The following is a 21,409-nucleotide window of genomic DNA, read 5'->3' as shown; positions in this document are numbered from 1 at the left end:
CCCCCATCTTTGTCTGCGAGGCTCCGCGTGTCCGGCATAATTAACAAAATTAGCGATATACAATACGTGTTACTCCCAACAGCCCAAATGCCAACACTAGTCTAACAAGGAAAAGGTAGGACTCTTTCTATAGGGCATTCCCTTAGAGATTTTGCTTTCCATTGAGAGACCCACGAAGAAAATTAGTTCCCATATCCTAGAGTCAATCCTGCACCCCTGACACGCTCTTAGTTATGTTTTGTTTTTTTAAACTTTGGGTGGGTTTTATTTCTCCTGAGATTAGGAAGCCATCCAGAGGACAGCTCTTCAAATATTCCCCTCAGAAGGAGCCTCAAACTCAACATGAGAAAATAGTTAGAGAAATCCCTAATGGTCCAGCCAACATACATTTTTCATAAAGTGATTACCCTCCCGCAGCCTCAGCTTCCTAAGCCTTTCCCCCCTTCTGTAATTGTTTTCCTTGTAGGCCAGGCAACAATTACCACTGCTACAAGACTGAGGAGGTTCACAAGCAATATATTTTACAATACATAAGTGTAGTGTCTCTGATATCTGCTGCTTTTATCACTAATTGCGCCATAAAATGCGCTATTAAAACAGGGACAAACAAGATTGTAAAAATCACATAATGGACCATGACCACTTACAAAAGCCATTCATAAATGTTAACCGTACCACTTATTTTTCTTTAATTTTCCAGTCGTATAATGATTTTTACAAATTTTTACTTCCAGGGGATACCAACAAGAAAAAGAACACATTTGAAAATTCTATGACATACATACTTACCCTTGCATACACTATTTTATAAACTGGCATAGAATTAAAAATTAAGTGGAACATCAGACAATGTGCTATGAACACTGAACTCCTAGGGACATCTACGTGATCTCTTGAAAGAAATTATAAGCATGGCAAATACGTTTAAGCTGTGATTTCTATTCAAACTTCACAACACAGGCCGGGAAGCATGAAAGAAAGCGCAGAAGGGTTTCACAATTCTGACCTACGAAACATACAACAAAGCCAATAAAGCATTTATTTCTTGGGGAAGGACAGAGTGATCAAATATGACTGCCAATTACCAGAGGAAATGGGCCACTGGAACCACCTATAGTAATTCCTGTGTCATCAGCACTCAGTGCTCATTCATGGGCAAATTTTCAAGTTTGTAGATGAGCCTTTCAACCTGTTCATTATTTATCTACGTGTCTACCCATTAAAAAAAAAAAATAGCAATCCAGAATGAGAGAGAATGAAAATAACAGCATCTGTGCTACCCACTAACAATTCTAATGAATACTTAGATGCACCCGGGAATTTTAAGTTGTGGCTCAGATGAGATGCTAATACTGTCTCTCAGTTTCACGCAGCCACTACCAGAGACAAGCGAGTTCTAACAGTACCACAGAACATAAATACCACAAACCAAACAGTGGTTAGCCTCTATAAAACTAAAGACAAATAACCAATTAATGAATTCGGATTATTTGTTCTTCTTTTACGTAGGATCATCTCCTGTTAACTCAAGAAGTAGCTGATGCCTTCATGTGAGTATCAGCAGGGAAGGTGTGATCCAGCTTGGGTCCTGGCCAGCACTGGTGCTTGAACAACCTGGCCCTACCTATTCCTGAGTATCCTCTAAAATCCTTATAATGGGCCAACCTTACTAAAATCAGAGCGTGCTTTTCAAACAAAGGAGCAGCCACAATTAGAAACATCTTAATTGTACCTAAATCATGATTTTTTTTTCTTCCGAGAGGTAAGAGCCAGTGCTCAATCTTTCAACAGGAAGACTGTCAGAAAACCGAAAGCCAGATTACATGATAAAGGTTCACTCTAATGTCAGAAATGGAAGTCACTTAATTCCATAGAAATCATTTTAAACTATTTTTTAAATTTTTTTTAATGTTTATTTATTATTGAGACAGAGAGAGAGAAATAGCATGAGCATGGGAGGGGCAGAGAGGGAGAGAGACGCAGAATCCAAAGCAGGCTCCAGGCTCTGAGCTGTCAGCACAGAGCCCGACGTGGGGCTCGAACTCACAGACCATGAGATCACGACCGGAGCCAAAGACAGACGCTCAACCGACTGAGCCACCCGGGCACCCCTCATTTTAAACTATTTTAAGTGGTGAGAATAACTTCCTTTTTCAAAGTGCCAAATACATGAAGTGTGCTAAAACAAGGCTGGATAGGCCTAAATAAAAACCAGAAGCTTATTCGTCATCCATGTCTTCTCCCCAAAGTTACTGCATAAGACCTGCCAAAACTGTGCTATGAAGTGAAGTTGAATGGGAGTCTACACACACGGGCCCACATACCACACTTACTTTGTCAGATGCCTCGGAAGCCAAGAGGTTAGTTGCAAGAGTCTGGAGCTTATGATGGGCCATGTTTTTAAGAGCAGCAAGACTACGCCGGGTCATAGCCTGCTTGAGGTTGATGGCTGGGTGACTAAGTGAGTCAGCCGCAGCGGGAACTGCTTCATCACAGGCATTCAGTATCTCTACGGCGGTTATCCCCATCACGCAGCGATCCAACGCGCCTGGAAGACGTAGACATTCACCATCAGCACACGACACTACAAACGCTTCAAACGGTTTTTTAAGGAAAGAAAACGCATAGACGTTTTCCATGTGGGAATATTTTTATCGGTGCCTCTCAGAAACATTTTCTTGTACTTTCCTCCTCGAGGGACCTTCCACATGGCATTACCTTAACCGTTTCTTCTCCTGTAATGAATGCCCCGACCACAACTTCCCAATATAGTCAAGTTCAGAGCCAATACCTTCAACACCTTCTCCCCAGGCTTTTTCCACGGTCTTCCTGATACTCCACACCATTACTCTACTACAAATACCAATTTCTATGACTTCAGCTTCCTCTAAGCTGTCTATCCATTTTAAACAAAAGAACTAAATTTTGCTATTCTTCTCATGTTTTCTACTTTAATAATTCCTGGAACTTCTCTTTCTCTGGCAAACATCCACAAAATGGGGAAAAACTATGACTTCCCATTTTGTCTGATGTCTTGACTCTTACGGTTCACACCCGATCAAAAGTTCCTCTGTGTGTTTGTGAAAATAAATACTAGTCCAACTTGTAACCACTTCTTCACTTGGCCATTCTTTCCATTCATCTCCATCTATGCACTTTGTGTCTCAGAGCACAACTCCATCCTATAAAGCAGACAGCTTTTCTGTATACCGTTTTGTACAGCACATAGCATCAGGCCAGGCAGACAAGAGTTTCATTGCATGGATTTGTATATAATCTTCTGGAGACTATAATAATGACAGTGAAATGATGATGAAGTTTATTTGGATTCACTGGGCATTCCTCTAGAGTCTTCTAAAAGAGACAAATCAATTTCGAAAAATAACAATAGCGAACACCCAGAAACTTAAATGTCAGCAAAATACAAGATTGCTACTATGTTTTTGAGCTGGTACCCAAACACCCAAACACAGATTCTAGTCCCGGTGTTGAGTATTTATATACATGCCGCTTAAGTTTGCACCTCCTGGCCTAAAGAGCTTAACTTCTGACTCACTGTCCCCTTTCCATTAGCAGTCCTGGAATTAATTCTTGGTGATTCTAGTATTAACAGAAATCAGTGTTTTACTAGCCAATTCACTGAGCCTTAACCAATACATTTTGAAAGGCAAAGCACAAGAAGGAATTGTCACCTGAAACTTTTTGTGTATGTGTGAAATGGAGAGTGTGTATATTCTAACAAGATTTAGAAGTTCAAAAATGCTTGAAAATCACCAGCACATATGATTTTTCCACACATCCCGATCTCTTGGCTGAGTTCCTCTACTCCAATAAACTGTGTCCTACACTCAACCACAGCCAATGGTCATATTCTAATCCTATTACCAATAAATAAATCCCAACGTGATCCCAATTTCAAAAATGTCACTCTCTGATAGTAGCTCCCATTCTTCATTTCAACCCTCTGATCCAATGATTCCTTGTTCAGCACTGATGCCAACAATTCCATTAACCTCGCACACTTGCACTGTCTCTCACTTCTCTCTATCCCGTAAAGTAAAATTCCATCGCCCATCCACATAACCACAGCTCTGTCCCCATCGTGCCTCCTTGGACTAACTGAGCAAACTCCAACATTGACTAAATCCAACTTTCCACCTACTCTACACCTGTACAATGACGACAGATATGAATGGAAAACGTGCTGAAAGACTCCCTTGAAATTCACAATCACTGATCTCAAGGGGCTCTCAATAGTGACCACATTGCCACAGATCTTTCATTTTCCCAGTTAATTATTTCAGACCTTTCACTCCTCCCATCTCTAACACTCCATTTCCTGCCCTCAGCTGGGCAAAAAAGTTTTGTTTCCCATTTCATTTACAAAGAAGCAATTACGAATTAAGTTCTACCAGCTCCCACCACCGTATCTCCACTCACATTGCACTATAATTGCCACATGAACTATCCAGACTCCTACCTAACACACTTGTAGCTCAAACTCCATCCCTGTCTTGTCTGCCCATGGACATCATTTCAGCAATCCTCCCTTTTCCCTTCATCTATTTTCCCCACCTACTAGATCATTCCTACCAGCATATAAGCATGCAATTATTTCACCTGTTTAAACACACACACACACACACACACACACACACACACACACACACACACAACCCAATACCCTTCTCCAGCTGGTATCCCATTTTTTATAATCATCCTCCAAAGAGCTGTCTATCTTTGCTACCTCCAAAGTCTCCTCCTCCCATTTTCCTTTGAATTTAGTCAAATCACATTTCACCCAAAACATGCACACAACCTATTCTCCATGTGGCTACAGCCAATATTCAGTTCTCAGTCCTCATCTGACTATCATTTACTATCAGCAGGTCTTGTTCTTCCTCTCTACTCCTTGAAACACATTTTTTCATTTGGTTTCTAGGCAACAACACTCTTCATTTTCTTCTTCCTCCTGACAAGTCCATTTTAGTCTCCTTTGCTGGTTTCTTCCACATCACAGAAATATATCTAAACCCTGGAGGGACTCAATCATTATCTACCCGAATCCTCTTGGTGATACATCCAGTGTTATGACTGAATATCATCCATATGCTAAGAACTCTCAAATTTACATCAACCACTCTGATATCCCTAACTTGAAGTCTTGACTCATTTATACAATTTACTAATCAACATCTCTACCTGAATGTCTAATATTCAACTTAATATAAAAGTAATTCTTGGTCTTTCCAAAATCTACTCTTCCCATTGTCTTCTCAATGTCTAAAAATGAATTCCATCCTTTTGAGTTGCTCATGATCAAAACCTTGGAATAACCTTTAACTCAACCCATTCTTTTAAGCCCCTCATCCAACTATCAGCAAATCCTGTTAGCTCTCCCTTCAAAATATACCCAGAATTCAACCACTTCTCACCAACTCCACTGCTATCGCTCTGGTGTACAATCCATCATCTTTTATTGTTTACAGGCAATAGCATACAAGCTAATCTCCCTGCTTCCACCCTTGAACCACCTTCAGGCTATTCTTGAAAAAAGGCAAGAAAATTTAATAGTGAGCACAAAATCTACATCAATTAAAACCAACTCAGAACTGACACAAATTTTCAAAATAGCAAAGACAGTAAAAGTTATTGAAATTTGTATTCTAGATGTTCAAAAAGTTTGAACAAAGAGACACGTTAGACAACAAAAGACCAAAATTAAACTCGTAGAGATGAAAACTATACTAGATGGGAATAATGGCAGATTAGACATTGCAGAAAAAAGACTAATAAACCTGAAGACCTAGAATAGAAACTATATTAAAATAAAACACAGAATAAAAATAATTTTAAAAATGAAAAGACAATGTGCAAGCTGTGGGAAATTTCAAGTAGGCTAGTAAACACATAGCTGGAGTCTCTAACGAGAGGAAAGAGGGAAGGATCGAAAACATATTTGAATAAATAATGGCCAAAAAAGTTTAAAAATCCACTGAACACCACACACCCACATATCCAAGAAGTATGACAAACCCTCAGCGCAAGAAATATGAAGAAAACTATAACCCAACTGCTCAAAATCGATAATAAAGAGAAAAATTTTAAAGCAGTTGGAAAAAAACTGACATAGCACTTATAGGGGAACAAAGTTAAAGGTGACAGCAGATTTCTCATTGGAAATAATGCAAGCAAGAAGGCAGTGGAGTGTTAAAAGGAAAAACAAAAAACAAAAAAGAGCTGTCAACCTAGAAGTCTACAACCAGAAAAAAATATCTTAAAAACGAAGATGAAACAAAGAGTTTTTCAGACACACAGAAGCTGAAAGAATTCATCGCCCATAGACCTGCACTACAAGGAATAAATATTAGGCAAAAGGAACATGATTCCAGATAGAAACCTGGAGCTACACAAAGCAGCAAAGCACAACAGAATGATAACCACACGGGTAAATATTCAAGACTTTGTTTTTATTATGCACATTTCCTTAAAAAAGACTATTTAAAGAAATAAGCAGGGGCGCCTGGGTGGCTCAGTCGATTAAACGGCCGACTTCGGCTCAGGTCACGATCTCGCGGTCCGTGAGTTCGAGCCCCGCGTCAGGCTCTGTGCCGATGGCTCAGAGCCTGGAGCCTGCTTCGGATTCTGTGTCTCCCTCTCTCTCTGCCCCTCCCGTGTTCATGCTCTGTCTCTCTCTGTCTCAAAAATAAATAAGTGTTAAAATTAAAAAAAAAATAAAAATAAAAAAATAAAGAAATAAGCAAATAGAAATAATATTCCAAATGAGTGAAAACCATAAGCAACAATATATATGATATAAAAGATAGAGTGGTAGACAGTGACCCAATTATACTTGAACAGAATATTCTTCTTTTTCTTTTAATGTTTATTTACTTATTTTGAGAGAGAGAGAGAGAGAGAGCAAGCAGGAAAGGGGCAGACAGACAGGGAGAGAGACAGAATCCCAAGCAGGCTCCATACTGCCAGCACAGAGCCCAGTGCAGGCCTTGAACCCACAAACCAAACTGTGAGATCATGACCTGAGCCGAAGCCAAGAGGTGGACACTTAACCAACTGAGCCACCCAAGAGGCTCTAGAACTATTTTTAAATATAAAGCAACTGGTCTGTGTAAAATAAAGGAGATAAACACAAAGGTAGGAGTGTGCCACATTGTGAAGAACCTTGATTTAAAGGCTACAGGAAATAAATTATATGTTTTGTATTTTTTCATTAAGACAGTGCATGATCCAAGTGTTGTTGTTGTTGTTTTATTTCCTAAGATTTATTGGCCAGCAGAGTAAGGGATGGATTAGAAAGTAGAAAAAGAAGACAGGAAAACCAATAAAGCTAGCATATGTGTAACAAAATACAGCCCTAAGTTAGAATAATACAATGGAAACAAAAAAGGAAGCTGAGGGGTACCTAATGGGAAGGACAGCAATCAAGGACAATTGTCCAGAGGGCTCATGGGGGGGTGGGGGAATGGTAGCAAAAACAGCCATATTTCCACTATAACAACCTCTTTCTTCAAAATTCCAGAGAACACCATCCAAAGGAAGAAAAGAAACTCTGATTATACTTAGCTTTACCAAGATTTTAGAAAGATGCCATTTTTTTCTTAACCATTTCATTCTTTGGGTCTTTGCCTGTCCAGTTGTATCTTTTGTAACAGAATGAAAAACAAAACTGTAGGAGATATAGAAAAGTTGATGGTGCTATGCCACATGTTGTGAAATGTAAAATCTAATCTCTACTGTATTAAATACTGCAGGCAAATAGTCAAAATGTGAAAAAAAATACTTGCTACCAAACTTTTCTACTAATAACAAAAGATTGGGCTGAAGTACCACCTCCTGATTCTCTTTGGTAATTTTGGTAACAAGACAAAACTATCAATTTAAAGAAATGAAAATATTAAAAGGAAAATATTTATAAAAATTACAGACTAAACTGCATAAATTTATTATAAACCCATTAGAGATACCATAAACTCACCAATAGGCAAATGTTTTGCATAGGAAGTTTACATAACAGAAGTACACATTACCAATGAATTTAAGAAAATTTATGCCATCTTATAATAAAATTGACAATTTTAAGTAAATAAATAAATTTAGTAATTTAAAAACTAGTCTGAAGCAAGAACAGCACATACACTAAGGCTTTACTTGTGTGAAAAATCTGATTCTTTGACACCTATGTTTTTGGTTATCCAAGCTTTACATATGTTTTTCAATAGACACGAATATACATCAGTTCCTAATTCTCTGCTATCTTTTATTAGATAATTAAGTTTTTTTAAGTGATTTATTGCATATTTGATAAAGTAAACGCAAAAAACAGGAATATTTCAGAAAACTCATAGAGAAAATAAATACAAAGAAAAAAGATAACAGAACAAAGTAAACTGACATGACTCCTACGCTAACTTCTAACATTTGGCAAGCACTGCTGGCATTTGCATCTGAACGAGAACCCCAATAACTGTCCCCGCGGAAAGAGGTATATGACGTGAGAATCACTTTTGTTATGTAACAAAGACGATCAAGTGGTAACTGGTAACTGTCAGAGAAGATGATCTTGTAAAATCAGTCATTACTTACAGCCTCCGCTGCCTCCCAGACAGGATTCTGACCTTGTCAAGGGCCTGTGGGGTTGACATGACACACCCCCTGGGAACACCACATGTGAAGAACGACAGAGTTGGTCCCTGACGCGCACAAACAGCTCCAGGCAGAAGCAGCCGCCATCTAGGTCAGCGGGCCACCTTTCCTAAGTTCCTAAGTAGAAGCCAAGAGGTCCAGCTGGCCAAATCGTGTTGCCAGTCATTTGGCTAATTTTCTAACTATCCAGAGATATGGAAGTAAAATGATTTCGCCAGCCTTCACATCACCATGACCTGTTATTGCACATAATGAAGACAGCACAAGTAAAGAACAAAAGACTCCGGACGTCTGTCGTTCTAGTGAAATTTTAATTTACTAGCTTCAACTTCATGTCATTAGGAAATAAAATACTAGAAATAAAAAGTACCCATTTGGAGGGAAAAACAACTAAAAGCAAATGCTGCATAGAAGTATAAAGACATTTTTAAAAGGTTTAAAGCTAGAAAGATCAGTAAAATTCAAAACAGCCGACACAAAATTGCACACTACATACGAGGAGTTTTAGTGTGATATAGCTTCACTGCTAAAAATACATCCCCAAAATGCTAAGAAGAGGGGATAAACTATCCCATCGGAGTTTAAATACATCTCATCCATCAAACCTTGGCCGAATCTGATTTATTTGGCTTCATTTTTTATTTATTTAATAAATAAATAAATTTAATAAATAAATAATGCCAATACCTTCAGGATGTGCCATACTGACTCCCTAGGGACCTTTATATCACTAGCTAAAGCCTGAGCAGCAAGGAGGAAAAAGAAATGTATACCTCCTATTATGGTTAAATCCAAAATAAATTCTGCCTCTTTATCTTTTAAGAATGCCACATTGACTGACTGTTTCCCTAAATCCTCTTGAAGGTAAGATAATTATGAAGTTTCCACATTATATATTGTGTTTAATCTAACGTGGGCTTAATTATACTAAACTGGTTGTAAAAAAAAACTTCCTCCAGTATACCTATAGTTACGGGCTACCTGTCATCTCTTTCTGGGAAAATTACCGGAAAAGTTACTATGCCTTTCAGTAACATCTTATTTGTAACAAGTATGAAATTAAAGAATCTGAAGAATTTCATACTCGTTACAAATATATTTAAAATATCTGACGTATTCTGGTATCAATTATTTAAGTATCTGAAAAATTCAGAAAATTAAATTCTTTTCCTTTATAATAATTTTTAAAAGTCCTATACGAGTTTACCACACTCTTGCATTTGTGCTATATCAATTGTTAATTTAATATTTATAGTATTTTAAAATAGTGTTTTCTGGACGTCAATGCTACAAGAACTTAGTCTCTTTAATATTAATTCTCAAAGTATTTCTGAATGGAGGTAAGATCACATTCCCAAGTTCAACAAAGTAACAAGGAAAGCAGCTTGTTTGTTAAATAACATTAATAGCAAATATAAACACGTGCATGCATGCACATACAAACCTCAAGTACACAAACATTCATATACACACATTTACATTATGTCTACTATACGCTAGGTAGACGTTACCTCATTTTATTCTCCCAGAAATACTATAAAATAGGAACTATTATGATCTTTGTTTTACTGAGACAAAAGTCCAGTAAGGTGCAGCAGATCACATTATTAGCAAATGGTCAATCCTAAATTCAAACCAAGCAGTCTGACTCCAAGCCCAACACAAACCTGGCAACCTTCGTTTCTGGGGCAGACAAAACCAGAAAGCATGAAACAGTGCTTCTCAGCAGATAGGATGTAACAAAAAGGAATACAAAGACACAAAGTTACATACGTAGTATGCCAGCAATTCTGTCTCCAAAAATGCATGGAAACAAGGCCAGAAAGAAATGTGCCAAAATGTCAACACTGACCACTCAGCAATGAGATCTGAGCTCATCTCTCTTCTTTTCCACTACGTTGGAGCTTTTGATTTTTGACAGAAAGTATGACCCTCTTTTACAATCAGAGAAGAAAGAGAAAAGTAAATGCGAAAGCAAAGAAGTCGGACACTCTTCAAGAATGCTCCCTCTTTGCCAAGATAGCCTGGGCGCTACACGTAAAGACAAGGACTGTAAATAAAAGACTGCTGAGTACTTGGTACTTGTTACAGAAAGACTCAACAGAACTCCCTACTGCCCCAGTAGGAGCACAAATATGGATACAGCCTACTTTGGAAAAGGACTATTTAAAACAAAGAAAGGGGAAGAAAACAAAACCGACTGGTTGAAGTAGTATATAGTACACAACTAGGTATATAAAGAAAGCCTTTAATTACTGATAGCTCATGATTTAAAGTAGCAAAAGTGGAATCAAATGTGTTTTTAAGGCCTACAGCAGTAAGCATTTAGTTACACACTTGAAAATTTCCCAAGGAAAACCGTAAGATTCTGTGTATAAACATCATATATAATCGTGTGTACTTGTAAGCTACACATTACTTGTTCTATATTATGCCTCACACATAAATTTTCTGAAACTTGAAATCTTAAGTGAGAGATCTTGAAACGTTCGTTTCAATCACCTCCCATAACGAACAGTTTCATACTGCTTTTCTGCCGTTTCAATAAGAGAATTTTATCTTTTTCCACGGTTTCCGAACTCGATACAAAAATGGTCCCTTAATCTTGGTCACAATTTACCTCATGAACTGTACAGAAATCACTTATTTACTTGTCTGTATGTCTGTCCTAATCTGTACATCGTCTTCAATTACATTCCTTCAAAGATCCGTGAACTCCTCTGCAAGTATTTGGCACAGCACAACAAACAAGAGGGCATTTAAACAGTTCCTTGTTTAAACAGTTTAAACTGTTTAAACAGTTGATAATCATGAGAACACTTAGAAAAAGCAGTGACCGGAAGTAAACGGGGCAATTTTTTTTTTTTTTTTTTTTTTTTTTAACATTTCAGGGCTTTTTCCCTCATATAGAAGATTTTTTAATTTCCAGGAAATCAAAGACACCCATTGGATTTTCCAGTCTATCTCTTCACATTTGTGCTTACCAGTGTCCATTTGCCAGACGTACACCGAGCCATCTGAACATCCCACTACTAGGTAATCATCAGAAGGCCTCCACTTGATTACTTGAACAGGGAACAGATGACGAGATGCCAGCATAATGCATTTTTTCTCTCGCAGACTTAGGAGTCCTACTGAGTGGTCACTGGCTACAGAGCAGATACAGTGCTGCACTCTTGCCTAAAAAAGAATATACCTTCATTACACTTAGATTAAATTCAGGATAAAATGATCTTGTCCTCCAAAACTTAAACCAAAAGTAATTATCCATTCACCACCGCTGAAAACCAACCACAATATTAGGTTGTGTTGAAAAGCGTGTTCCTTCACATTATACATAAAACACCCAGATCGATCGTGACAACACTTTAAAAAAAAAAAAAGAAAAATTGCTAAATTAATCCTAGATTAAAGATGGGAAGAGATGCCTTGGAAAATCTCCTGTTCAAATGTGAAGATGACCTTAACTAAAATGATTGCTGTACAGGCGCGGGGAAAGCTGGAAAAAAAATTGATCTGTTATTATGCGTTCTCTTTCCACACTGTGAACTTTCCTTTGTTAGCTGCTGGAGCAGGCTCTCTGCAGTGCTTCTTTCTGTGTGTGACTCTGTCATTTTAGACCCATGTTCTTCCCTGCTCCTTTGCTCGAAAACAATACCCTCCCGGTCCCTCTGCCACAATCATTCCTTTCAAGAGCCACAGATATTTTGTATTTTCCGTACATGGGCTTCGCAGCTTCTGTCTGTAATACCAGCAGGTGCACCACCCCAACTAACACACAATGGCCAATTAAACACTCTGCTGTATATTTTCTGCTCGTCTCTAGTTTTTGCCTTTCAATTCCTTTTAGAACAGGATGGAATATAAAGAGTCAAAAGAAAGACGGTGAAGACTTTCACCAGCGACACGGAACGGAATCCACAACCTAGATGATTTAAAATTAAGGCATTTCTATTTTTAAGACAATTTATGAGCTATTTAAAACCTAACCTTTTAGTGATTTATTGGATTATGCTTTCAGTTCACACTGAGGTGAGACCATCTGAAAACAGCCACACATCATTGTATATATTGTGGCTAATATTGAGGATGAGAGGCCCACTGTACTACACGTATACATATCATCAATGGGATCCAAAGGAGAAACTTGTCAAACCTAACTGGGTTGGGCTTCGCCTAAACAAACAGACAGTCTGAACTAAGTAACAATACCGCACTGAGTGGTGTATCTCACTTAATGGGAAATGCTGACGTTGGGTGGCCAAATGTGTGCGGAAAACACAAGTTATGGTTGTTGACTTTATCCACAGAACTTCTAAGAACCTTTAACATGCTGATGTGACCAGAATTATCTCCACAAGGGGAATACAGTGTCACTCACCTCAAAGGTCATCTGACCGCGGCAATCTTTTAAGACCGAATTTAGGAGGAACAACATACTTTGGGAAAAGCTGCTGTAACTGGTTCCTTTCATGTTTTGGCAGCTAAGAAACTTAGGCCTGAGTTTTCTACCCATCACAGTGGGGAATGATGGGCACGTACTTCTGCATGTAGACTCAGCCGTCTCAACGTTCTGCTCTCAGTTTCTCATCATCATTTACCTTTATTTTTATCCTACTGAATAATGTTTGTTTGTAAACAACTTAAAATCAATTTTTGAATGAAGCAGAGCATTAACAAAACAAAGATAGTAAGATTTAACTACTTTGTTCTTAAATTCAGGTATGTTAATCTTTTATTGTTAGCTTTATTTGTACTTTTTGTTGTACAATAATTTAAACACTATACTCAGCATAGCAGGTGTTTACTAATTTAAAAGTTAAAAAATGAAGTTCAGAAAGAGTGTGTTATAAACCTTTATTAAAACATTATATAGAATTTTCCTAAAGAAGCATTTGTTAAACTTACTTATTTTGTGTTCCCTGAGAAGCATTCAACTGAAACGTAAAACATGATTTCTTTCTTAAAAAGACATTAAGGATTGAAGGGCAGTTGATTATGGCACACATAAATTAGCTGTATAATTAAGCAATGAATCAAAATAAAGTAGCAAACTACAAAAAAAAAAAATCCTTCAAATATGGCAACATTAGACTAAAACTGGGTAAAAATACATATCGCCAAGCCTTTATTTTCAGTTATTTCAGACCACATAAAATATTTATGAGTTCCACCAGGCATCCATTGCTAACCAAAGATAATAGACAGTTTAATACAACGGATGCTTTGCATTTCTACAGATCACCATTAGCAACGACTTTGTTTTTATCAAATATATCCATCATTCAACTTACAAAAAGAGATGGTGGCGACATTAATGGTCACTACTATTTTGCAACATCAATCTGCCAAAAAGTGGTCATTTTATTTCTCTCATCATAGGAAATAAATGTCTGCGGTGATCTTTTCTTCTATGTGTGATTAACTGAAAAGAATGCCTCCCATACAGTTCTTTTCATCTGTCTGCATCCTTTAATCAGGCACCGATCTGCCACAGTGCTCATAACACCCGTCACGACTTGTGACTCTGCTACTTTGACTCACGAGCTCCTCACCTTTAAAACGAGTGATCGCTTAACCGGTGCCGTATACCTCACCAGCCTACTTGCTGGACCCCAAGTCCACAGTCATCTCATTGGTGTCCATACACACTCTTGTCATTCCATTTCAAAGACTAAGGAAAATGAGGCATGAATTGGGGGTGAAGTCTGTTCAAAAACAGGTGAATCTTCATCAGTGTTCTTTACTATGTTTGGTGTTCCTCAGGTTATGATCTATTCTTGGTAGATCTCAATATCTGAGGGGACACAGAAGTCCTGACAACACTGACTTACACATTCTCTCTGCCAAATGTCTTTTACTGTAGTTTATAAGCCAGCAGAGAGAAGACAGCAGACATTCTGCAAACAGAAAAGGCTTCCCCGTTCCTACGAGGAACCTGACCTTCAGCACCCACTCCCACGAGAAGTTTCACTGTTAGAACTTTCACCCTCTCCATTTACATGCAGGCAACTTCAACAATTCAAGAAAATGTAATCCATCCTCAAGAAAAGACCTAAAAGTTCTACATTATGTTATCAATCCTATTAGTAAAAACAATGGACAAAGCAAATACTAAATAAGAGCAAAGGATCTGTGTCTAAAAAGCAGACTATGTTATTTTCTGGAGGGAAAGTATAACCGTAATTCAAAAAATTCTAGTTTTTCACTTCTGTTTGATGCACTCTCTTCTAAGACATATACTCACATAAATATGCTTTAAAGAATAGTTTTGTTCCTCTTTCAAACAGTGCACTAGATGAAGTAGGCAAATGACATACCCCACCCACAAAAAAACCATGTTTGGCCCAAACAAACAAACAAACAAACAAACAAACAAAATGCTATCCCCATCCCTGTAAATGAAAATAAGCCTGTGAAGAGTTAACTCTAGCTTTACTGTAATAAGCAACAGTCTGGAAATAGCCAAAATAATCAAGACTGAAAACAAAACAAAACAAAAAAATCAATATTGCTAAGCCCAAGAAAGCATAGTTATTAGAGGTACTTAACTCACAAGAAAAGATGGTTCTCTGCTTTTTAAATATGGATTAAAATAAATCTAATTTTTCTTCTTTCAAAAAAATGCTAGTCCAACTCGTGTGAAAAAAACTGGCCTAGAGTGGAAATGGCCCAATACAGTAAAACCTCATTAATTTTGATTCTGCTAATTAATTGTGAGTTGATGGTTACCTTCACAGGCTGTGTGAAAACAAATTAATGGTATAAACAAAGCAAATGTCTAACCTATTTAAATGTAAAAGGAAAAAAGACCATTCTCAAGCACCACTTTGGTATTAATTTTAATTCAAACAATGAGCAGAGTAATGATAAATAATTCTCAGCTATCTGTTAAATGAAAGCACTTAAAAGATTTGCTAAAACACAATTAACTTGGTTTCTTCTTATCTGTCCTCAAAATTATTATTAAAGAAGCACTTCTTAAAGAATATATAATAACTCCTACCTCTGATTTAGACCCAGCCTCCCCACAAATGAATTGAATTAGCACAATTCCTATATTACTAAATTATTAAATTCCAGAGATCTTGGTTACAAAGCATCTACAACACCTACAATGACTGATTCCATAATTTGATTAATTCCATTCTATTTCACTTTGTTCCATTTCAACCTGGAAAAGTCACCTGAACGTGACTTAACATCAAGGACATTTTAAGGGGATAATGTAGAAGACATTTAAATTATGTAATTAAAATAGTACAACTAAAAAAATGTGAACCTCATGCATTTAGGCTCCTTTTTTGATCACACACCCATTCATTAAAAAAACTTTGTAGGGGCGCCTGGGTGGCTCAGTCGGTTAAGCGTCCGACTTCGGCTCAGGTCATGATCTCACGGTCCGTGGGTTCGAGCCCCGCGTCGGGCTCTGTGCTGACAGCTCAGAGCCTGGAGCCTGTTTCAGATTCTGTGTCTCCTTCTCTCTGTGACCCTCCCCCGTTCATGCTCTGTCTCTCTCTGTCTCAAAAATAAATAAACGTTAAAAAAAAAAATTTAAAAAAAAACAAAAAACAAAAACTTTGTAATGTATGCCCGTTGTATGTATATTTACAAATTATATACGTACTTCTGTACTAATATACATACCATGTACATTGTAAAACACGCACCAAAAATATGTTTTAGAAGAATGACTCCAAGTTTGAACAAATTGGAGAGGAAAGGAAACACCTTCTTAAATGTCTTGCTAATGTCAGGCAATACCTCAAAGGACAATACATACCTTTACAAAGATTTCACTGTTAATGATTATGGATGTAAATACATATTTTCTGTAATTATAATGGGGGGGGGGCTGCCCTCCTGCCAGACTGACCAAATGATCACTGCCTTAAACCGAAATGTAGCCGATGAAAAGATATTTAAGTTTCCCTGAGAATATGTTCCATCGTTTGCTCTGCCCACCCTCTGGTGGCTCTGTGGTGGCCAGGTGAGGACCCAGACAACAAGCATCCTCGTCCCTTTTGGTGGCGGCTCTGCTCTTCCCCCAGGTGAGATGTGCCCACTGGGTGTGTGAAACATGTGAGACACCGGTGTCCTTCCACCTGGTAATTGTTCATAAGCTCAACTTCTTAGGGTTAAAAAGGGGGCATAAACAAGAGCTTTAATATTTTGTTCCCTTACCCCAATTAACTGCCTCACAGTTTACACTTTAGCAATCACTTCGAAGTGACTTAAAGAGTGTTCAACTCACAAACACCATTTCAAATGTTTTATTGTTTCGAACACAGAATTTGTACAGCATGGGGTGAGCATCCTATCAACTAGGCCAGTACTTTATAGGTAAAAATTATTCAAACTCATGTTCCAAACACTAGCAATTCTGCCCTAAAAGACGCACCAATGACATCAAAAACTACTTGAAAACAAAGGCTAACAACAATAAACAACAGGATATTTAATAAAAACCGTATTTTTATTTGATGAAAATATTAAGATAACTGGGGCAAGCAGAGGGAGGGAGATACCTGATCAAAACATATACACTCCAGAGCCCATTTCTCTTTCCAAATAATTCTGATCCTCAACCAAAGAGAGTCTCACTGAGTTTGCCAGTAAATAATCCTCACGGTACATTAGTGCTGAGCCACAATCACAGAATCAGACAGAGTCAGAATATGCCACCTAGGTCACCCAGCCCGACCTTACGCATTTTACAAGACTTCATTTTAAACCATTCCCAGAAACCTCTTATGTAACCTGTTCCTAAACATCTGCCATGAATTACAGAAATTAGAGACAGCTAGTTTATCCCTTCCACCAGCTCTCTGAGGAGATGATTCTGTTTTCCAATAGCTCCCAGTATAAATGGCATACATACATTTTTCCTACTTTTGCTCATTTGTTTTCTAAATTAAATTCTCCTTTTTCTTCATATCATTTCAGGGGCAATCTCTTAACTGCCCCCAAACAATTTTTTTCTTTGAATCTTCTCTAAATATATGATCACTAACTATTGTCTCTCCTTTTAAATGTGCCCATCATTAGACGAGCTATAAATGACCAGCTTCTTTCAGTCATAAATCAATCTCACTATTCTCTTAATCATTATTTCTTGTACTTCCCAGAACTCTTTCTATGGAACATAAATGTGCAGTTAAGATGCATCATATATCACTTTTAAATATTCCACCTGAAGTGGAAAAGTGCCCAGGAATGTTAATTTCATTTCCACATGTTCATGAAACTAGCTTAAAGAATTTTTTTTTTTCCAGAAATCCATAGCTCAGCCTTCCTTTTTTTTTTTTTAAGGGGGAAAAAAAAGCTAGAAGGTTTTTCTTTGATAGCTGTTTTAGAAAATAAGACCATGTAGTCCAACCAAAACACTGACTGACCATCTAATTGGTAATGTTCGATATGAAAATAAGACTTACAGAAAACAAGTTTTAACATCTTCATTCATTCACTATATACAAAAGATAATAAAGAAATAGTGAGCTAATCAGAATTCCACCTTTCTTCATCTGCTTCTTTATTAATTAAACAGCAAAAAAATATGAAGAATTTAATGTAAGACTAAGAAGATATTGCCTATCAGAGAAAAAAATTAATAAATGACATTGAGAAAAGTTATTAGTTAAGAACAGATGATTTTTATCCTCTCCTCACCCCACAAACATAAATAAATTTCCGCTAAAGTATCTGATGTTTGCTCTTAATCCAGCCACTGGTTTTTAATCAAATTTCATCAAATTTCTGGGTGGGGGAAGATTCCAAGCTTCCGAAATATGAAAAAAGCTACACAGAAAAAGGAAAGATTGCGTTAGAACAGGAGGGAATTTCAATAACAATAGAAAGCACAGAAGCCTAAAATTGCAATTAAGTTAAGCACTCATACAAGCCTGAAAATCCCCAAGAAAAACAAATAAGCAAAGGATGAAACATGTCTCAAAAAAATCGTGAAAATCTTCATAGAAAAATTTCAATATCTCTAGTAAATAAAGAAATGCAAACTCAAACACCTACCAATTTAGCCTAAACATTTAAGAAATTGTGATCGCAAACAGCCAACCTTTACTGGGTTCTAACTTTGTGCTGGGTATTATTCTAAACACATAGCTAAATTCTAAATGCTGTAATTCATTATAGTCTCACAACCCTCTGAGGTAGGTATAATTATTATTTCCACTTCACAGATGTGGAAACTAAGGCAAGATAAAAACATCTTGTGCTGGCAAGTGACAAGGAAATAGGCACTGAGGATAGAAAATAATTTGCTACTACACCTCAGTAGCCTTAAAAACGTTAATACCTACTACACAAAAATTCTGAGGTTCTAATCTTAAAAAAATTCATAATATCTAGCCAAGGGAGTAATCATAAATTTTAACAAATTTTAAAAGATAGTCAATATCGTATTGTATAATGCAAGAGTTTAAATTAGGAACAAACTACATATCCAAAGTAGGAGAACTGCTAAGTAAATAAGGTATGCTCACATAAGGTAATGTTCTACAAGCACTAAAAATTACTTTCATGAGCAAGTATAACTTGGAAAAGTATTTGTAGGATATTAAATGAAGATGCCGTGGGCTCAGATAACCATACCTACAATATAATCACGAGTATACAGTAAGTGGATTTTAAAAGCCTACGGGAAAAGACATCCAAATGTTAATTATGGTTCTCTTATAGTTAGAGGGATAACAGGTGACCTTTTACCTTCTTAGCTACCTCTTTTTTCAAACAATTTAACAGTGTGTATCCATTAAACTTATAAAATTGCAGTTAAAAATTATAGCAAATAATGTGTTATAAGTAAGAGAAGGTAAAAGAGGGAATGGTTAAAACTAACAAACTCCAAAGCTGAATAATCAAAGATAAAAATTAAAAGGGAAATTAAAAGAGAACTGAGCAATGCACAGTTCTCTGAAGGAAAATTGGAAATACAGGAATTCAAGAGAATGGATGTATTTTGTTCTACAGTGAATGATATTCAATAATTTAGCACTTTACAATTAAGTATGCGTCGAAATTATATATTTATGTAAATCAATAGTGAAAACATAGTAAAAAATTAGAGAAATACAATTATTTTTAAATACACAATTACATCTACTGGGAGGCAGTATGCATGGTGCATACATTCAGGCCTTCAAGTCAGACTACTTAGGACCAAATTCCAGCTCGGCCACTTGCTAACTGTGTGACCTGGGGATGTTATTTAACGTCTCTGAACCTCATTTCTCTGTATAATGTGACTAACAGTAATAACCACACCTCACCGAATTACCGTGTGAGTTAAATGAAACGTACACAAGGAAACCAGCACAGTGACTAACATATCACGCATACAAAAGATAATAGTTAAAACTATTTTTACCGTTATTATTATCATCTCATTATACACCATAAATTCTGTCTTTTAAAATGGAGTTATATTTATTTTTTGGAATTGCCAATGTGTAGGCATTCACCAGGAAATATGAAGATGTTTATTAATACCTCTGCTTTCATTTAATCTGAATAGTTCCACCTGCATAATCAGTACCATTCAATTACCTTAAAATTAATTAAGTTCTTAGCACTTTTAACAATGCAAGTCAATAAAAGTATTCAATCCAACAACTCAATGACCACCTTTCACTGTTCCTGAATATTTCCTCACACTGCTTTTCCATTGAATTTACTTTATAACTTTTCACTTCATGTCTTTAAAACAGTAAAATGCTTTCTTTAATTTCACTCACTGAAATTAAAGTCTTAGAGACTGAGACAGTCAACTCTGCAGAGACTGAAAATCATCAAAGTTTTTTTAAGAACTCAAAAGTGCTGCTCTTTTCCCCTTCTGCACCCCAGTCAGCTGTGTCCACTTATTGCCCAAAACCACACCCAAACCTTGGGTTACACACCCAAGATCTAAAGTCTTTGGTCACAAATGGTCCTCTTTCTCAGAGTGCACTGAATTATGACTCCAAGTGACTACTGGTCCTGCCCTTCTATTTTCCGATGCCTCACTTAGAAAGGTGACTTCAAGGCACTATCTATCTGACCTGGTAACTTTAAATCTGCCCACTTGGCCTCAACCTATTCATCCCAATCATCCCTGTATCCTTAACAAGAAATAAACGTCAAATTTACATACCTCTGACATAACTATGAAACATCTTTTTTCCCTTCTCATGGAAATAAATGGGTTAAAATAGATTCTGGCTTCATTTTTCCAACTGGAATACTAAAATAATATGTATATTGCCTAGCAGTAAACTACTAGAACATATATACTAAAAATACCTCTTTGTTTAGTAAGAATGCTGGCTGGCTTTTTAGGTCTATATTAAAGAACACTGGAGAAACCTAACCTTCAGTGTCCACAAGTAGGCAAGAAAGTTGTGCCTCGCCAAGAATTTATGCCTAAGAAAAGCAATAAGTAGGGTCAAACTCCCCCCTTGATCGCGTGGGGTCATGCTACCAAAGGCTTTGCAAAGGTAACAGTCATACCCTTCTGTAATCTGCCCACAAATTTCCATTAATGACACAGTTGGGGCCTTTCAAATAGTTGAAAACACCAATGTTCAAGCAGTGAGCAGGCAAAGCACAACACTTAAGACTACAATTTCTAGGGAATTTGTTGCTGTCTTTTGATATCCTGAAACTTCTGTCTCGTGCAATAAAAAGATGCAGTTAGGGAGACAAAGGAAACTCATCCCTCATTTGGGCAGATTCTAAAAGCACCTGGCCATAG

The 21,409-nt window shown here is 37.1% G+C and overlaps 1 protein-coding gene across 10 annotated transcripts in view; it reads right to left on the bottom strand.

Annotated features, from left to right (window-relative positions):
- WDR7 (WD repeat domain 7) overlaps nucleotides 1–21,409 on the bottom strand; it is a 354,022-nt gene that overhangs the window by 274,253 nt on the left and 58,360 nt on the right. For all 10 annotated transcript variants that reach the window (XM_042910255.1, XM_042910254.1, XM_042910263.1 and 7 more), the window contains 2 exons: nucleotides 11,649–11,844; nucleotides 2,334–2,548 (listed from right to left, as the gene is read on the bottom strand). In XM_042910255.1, the coding sequence (XP_042766189.1) occupies nucleotides 2,334–2,548; nucleotides 11,649–11,844 (411 nt within the window). The remainder of the gene's footprint in view (nucleotides 1–2,333; nucleotides 2,549–11,648; nucleotides 11,845–21,409) is intronic.

The sequence above is a fragment of the Panthera leo genome, chromosome D3, assembly GCF_018350215.1.
Source record: "Panthera leo isolate Ple1 chromosome D3, P.leo_Ple1_pat1.1, whole genome shotgun sequence".
Taxonomy (NCBI): domain Eukaryota; kingdom Metazoa; phylum Chordata; class Mammalia; order Carnivora; family Felidae; genus Panthera; species Panthera leo.
This window is presented reverse-complemented; position numbering and strand designations above follow the sequence as displayed.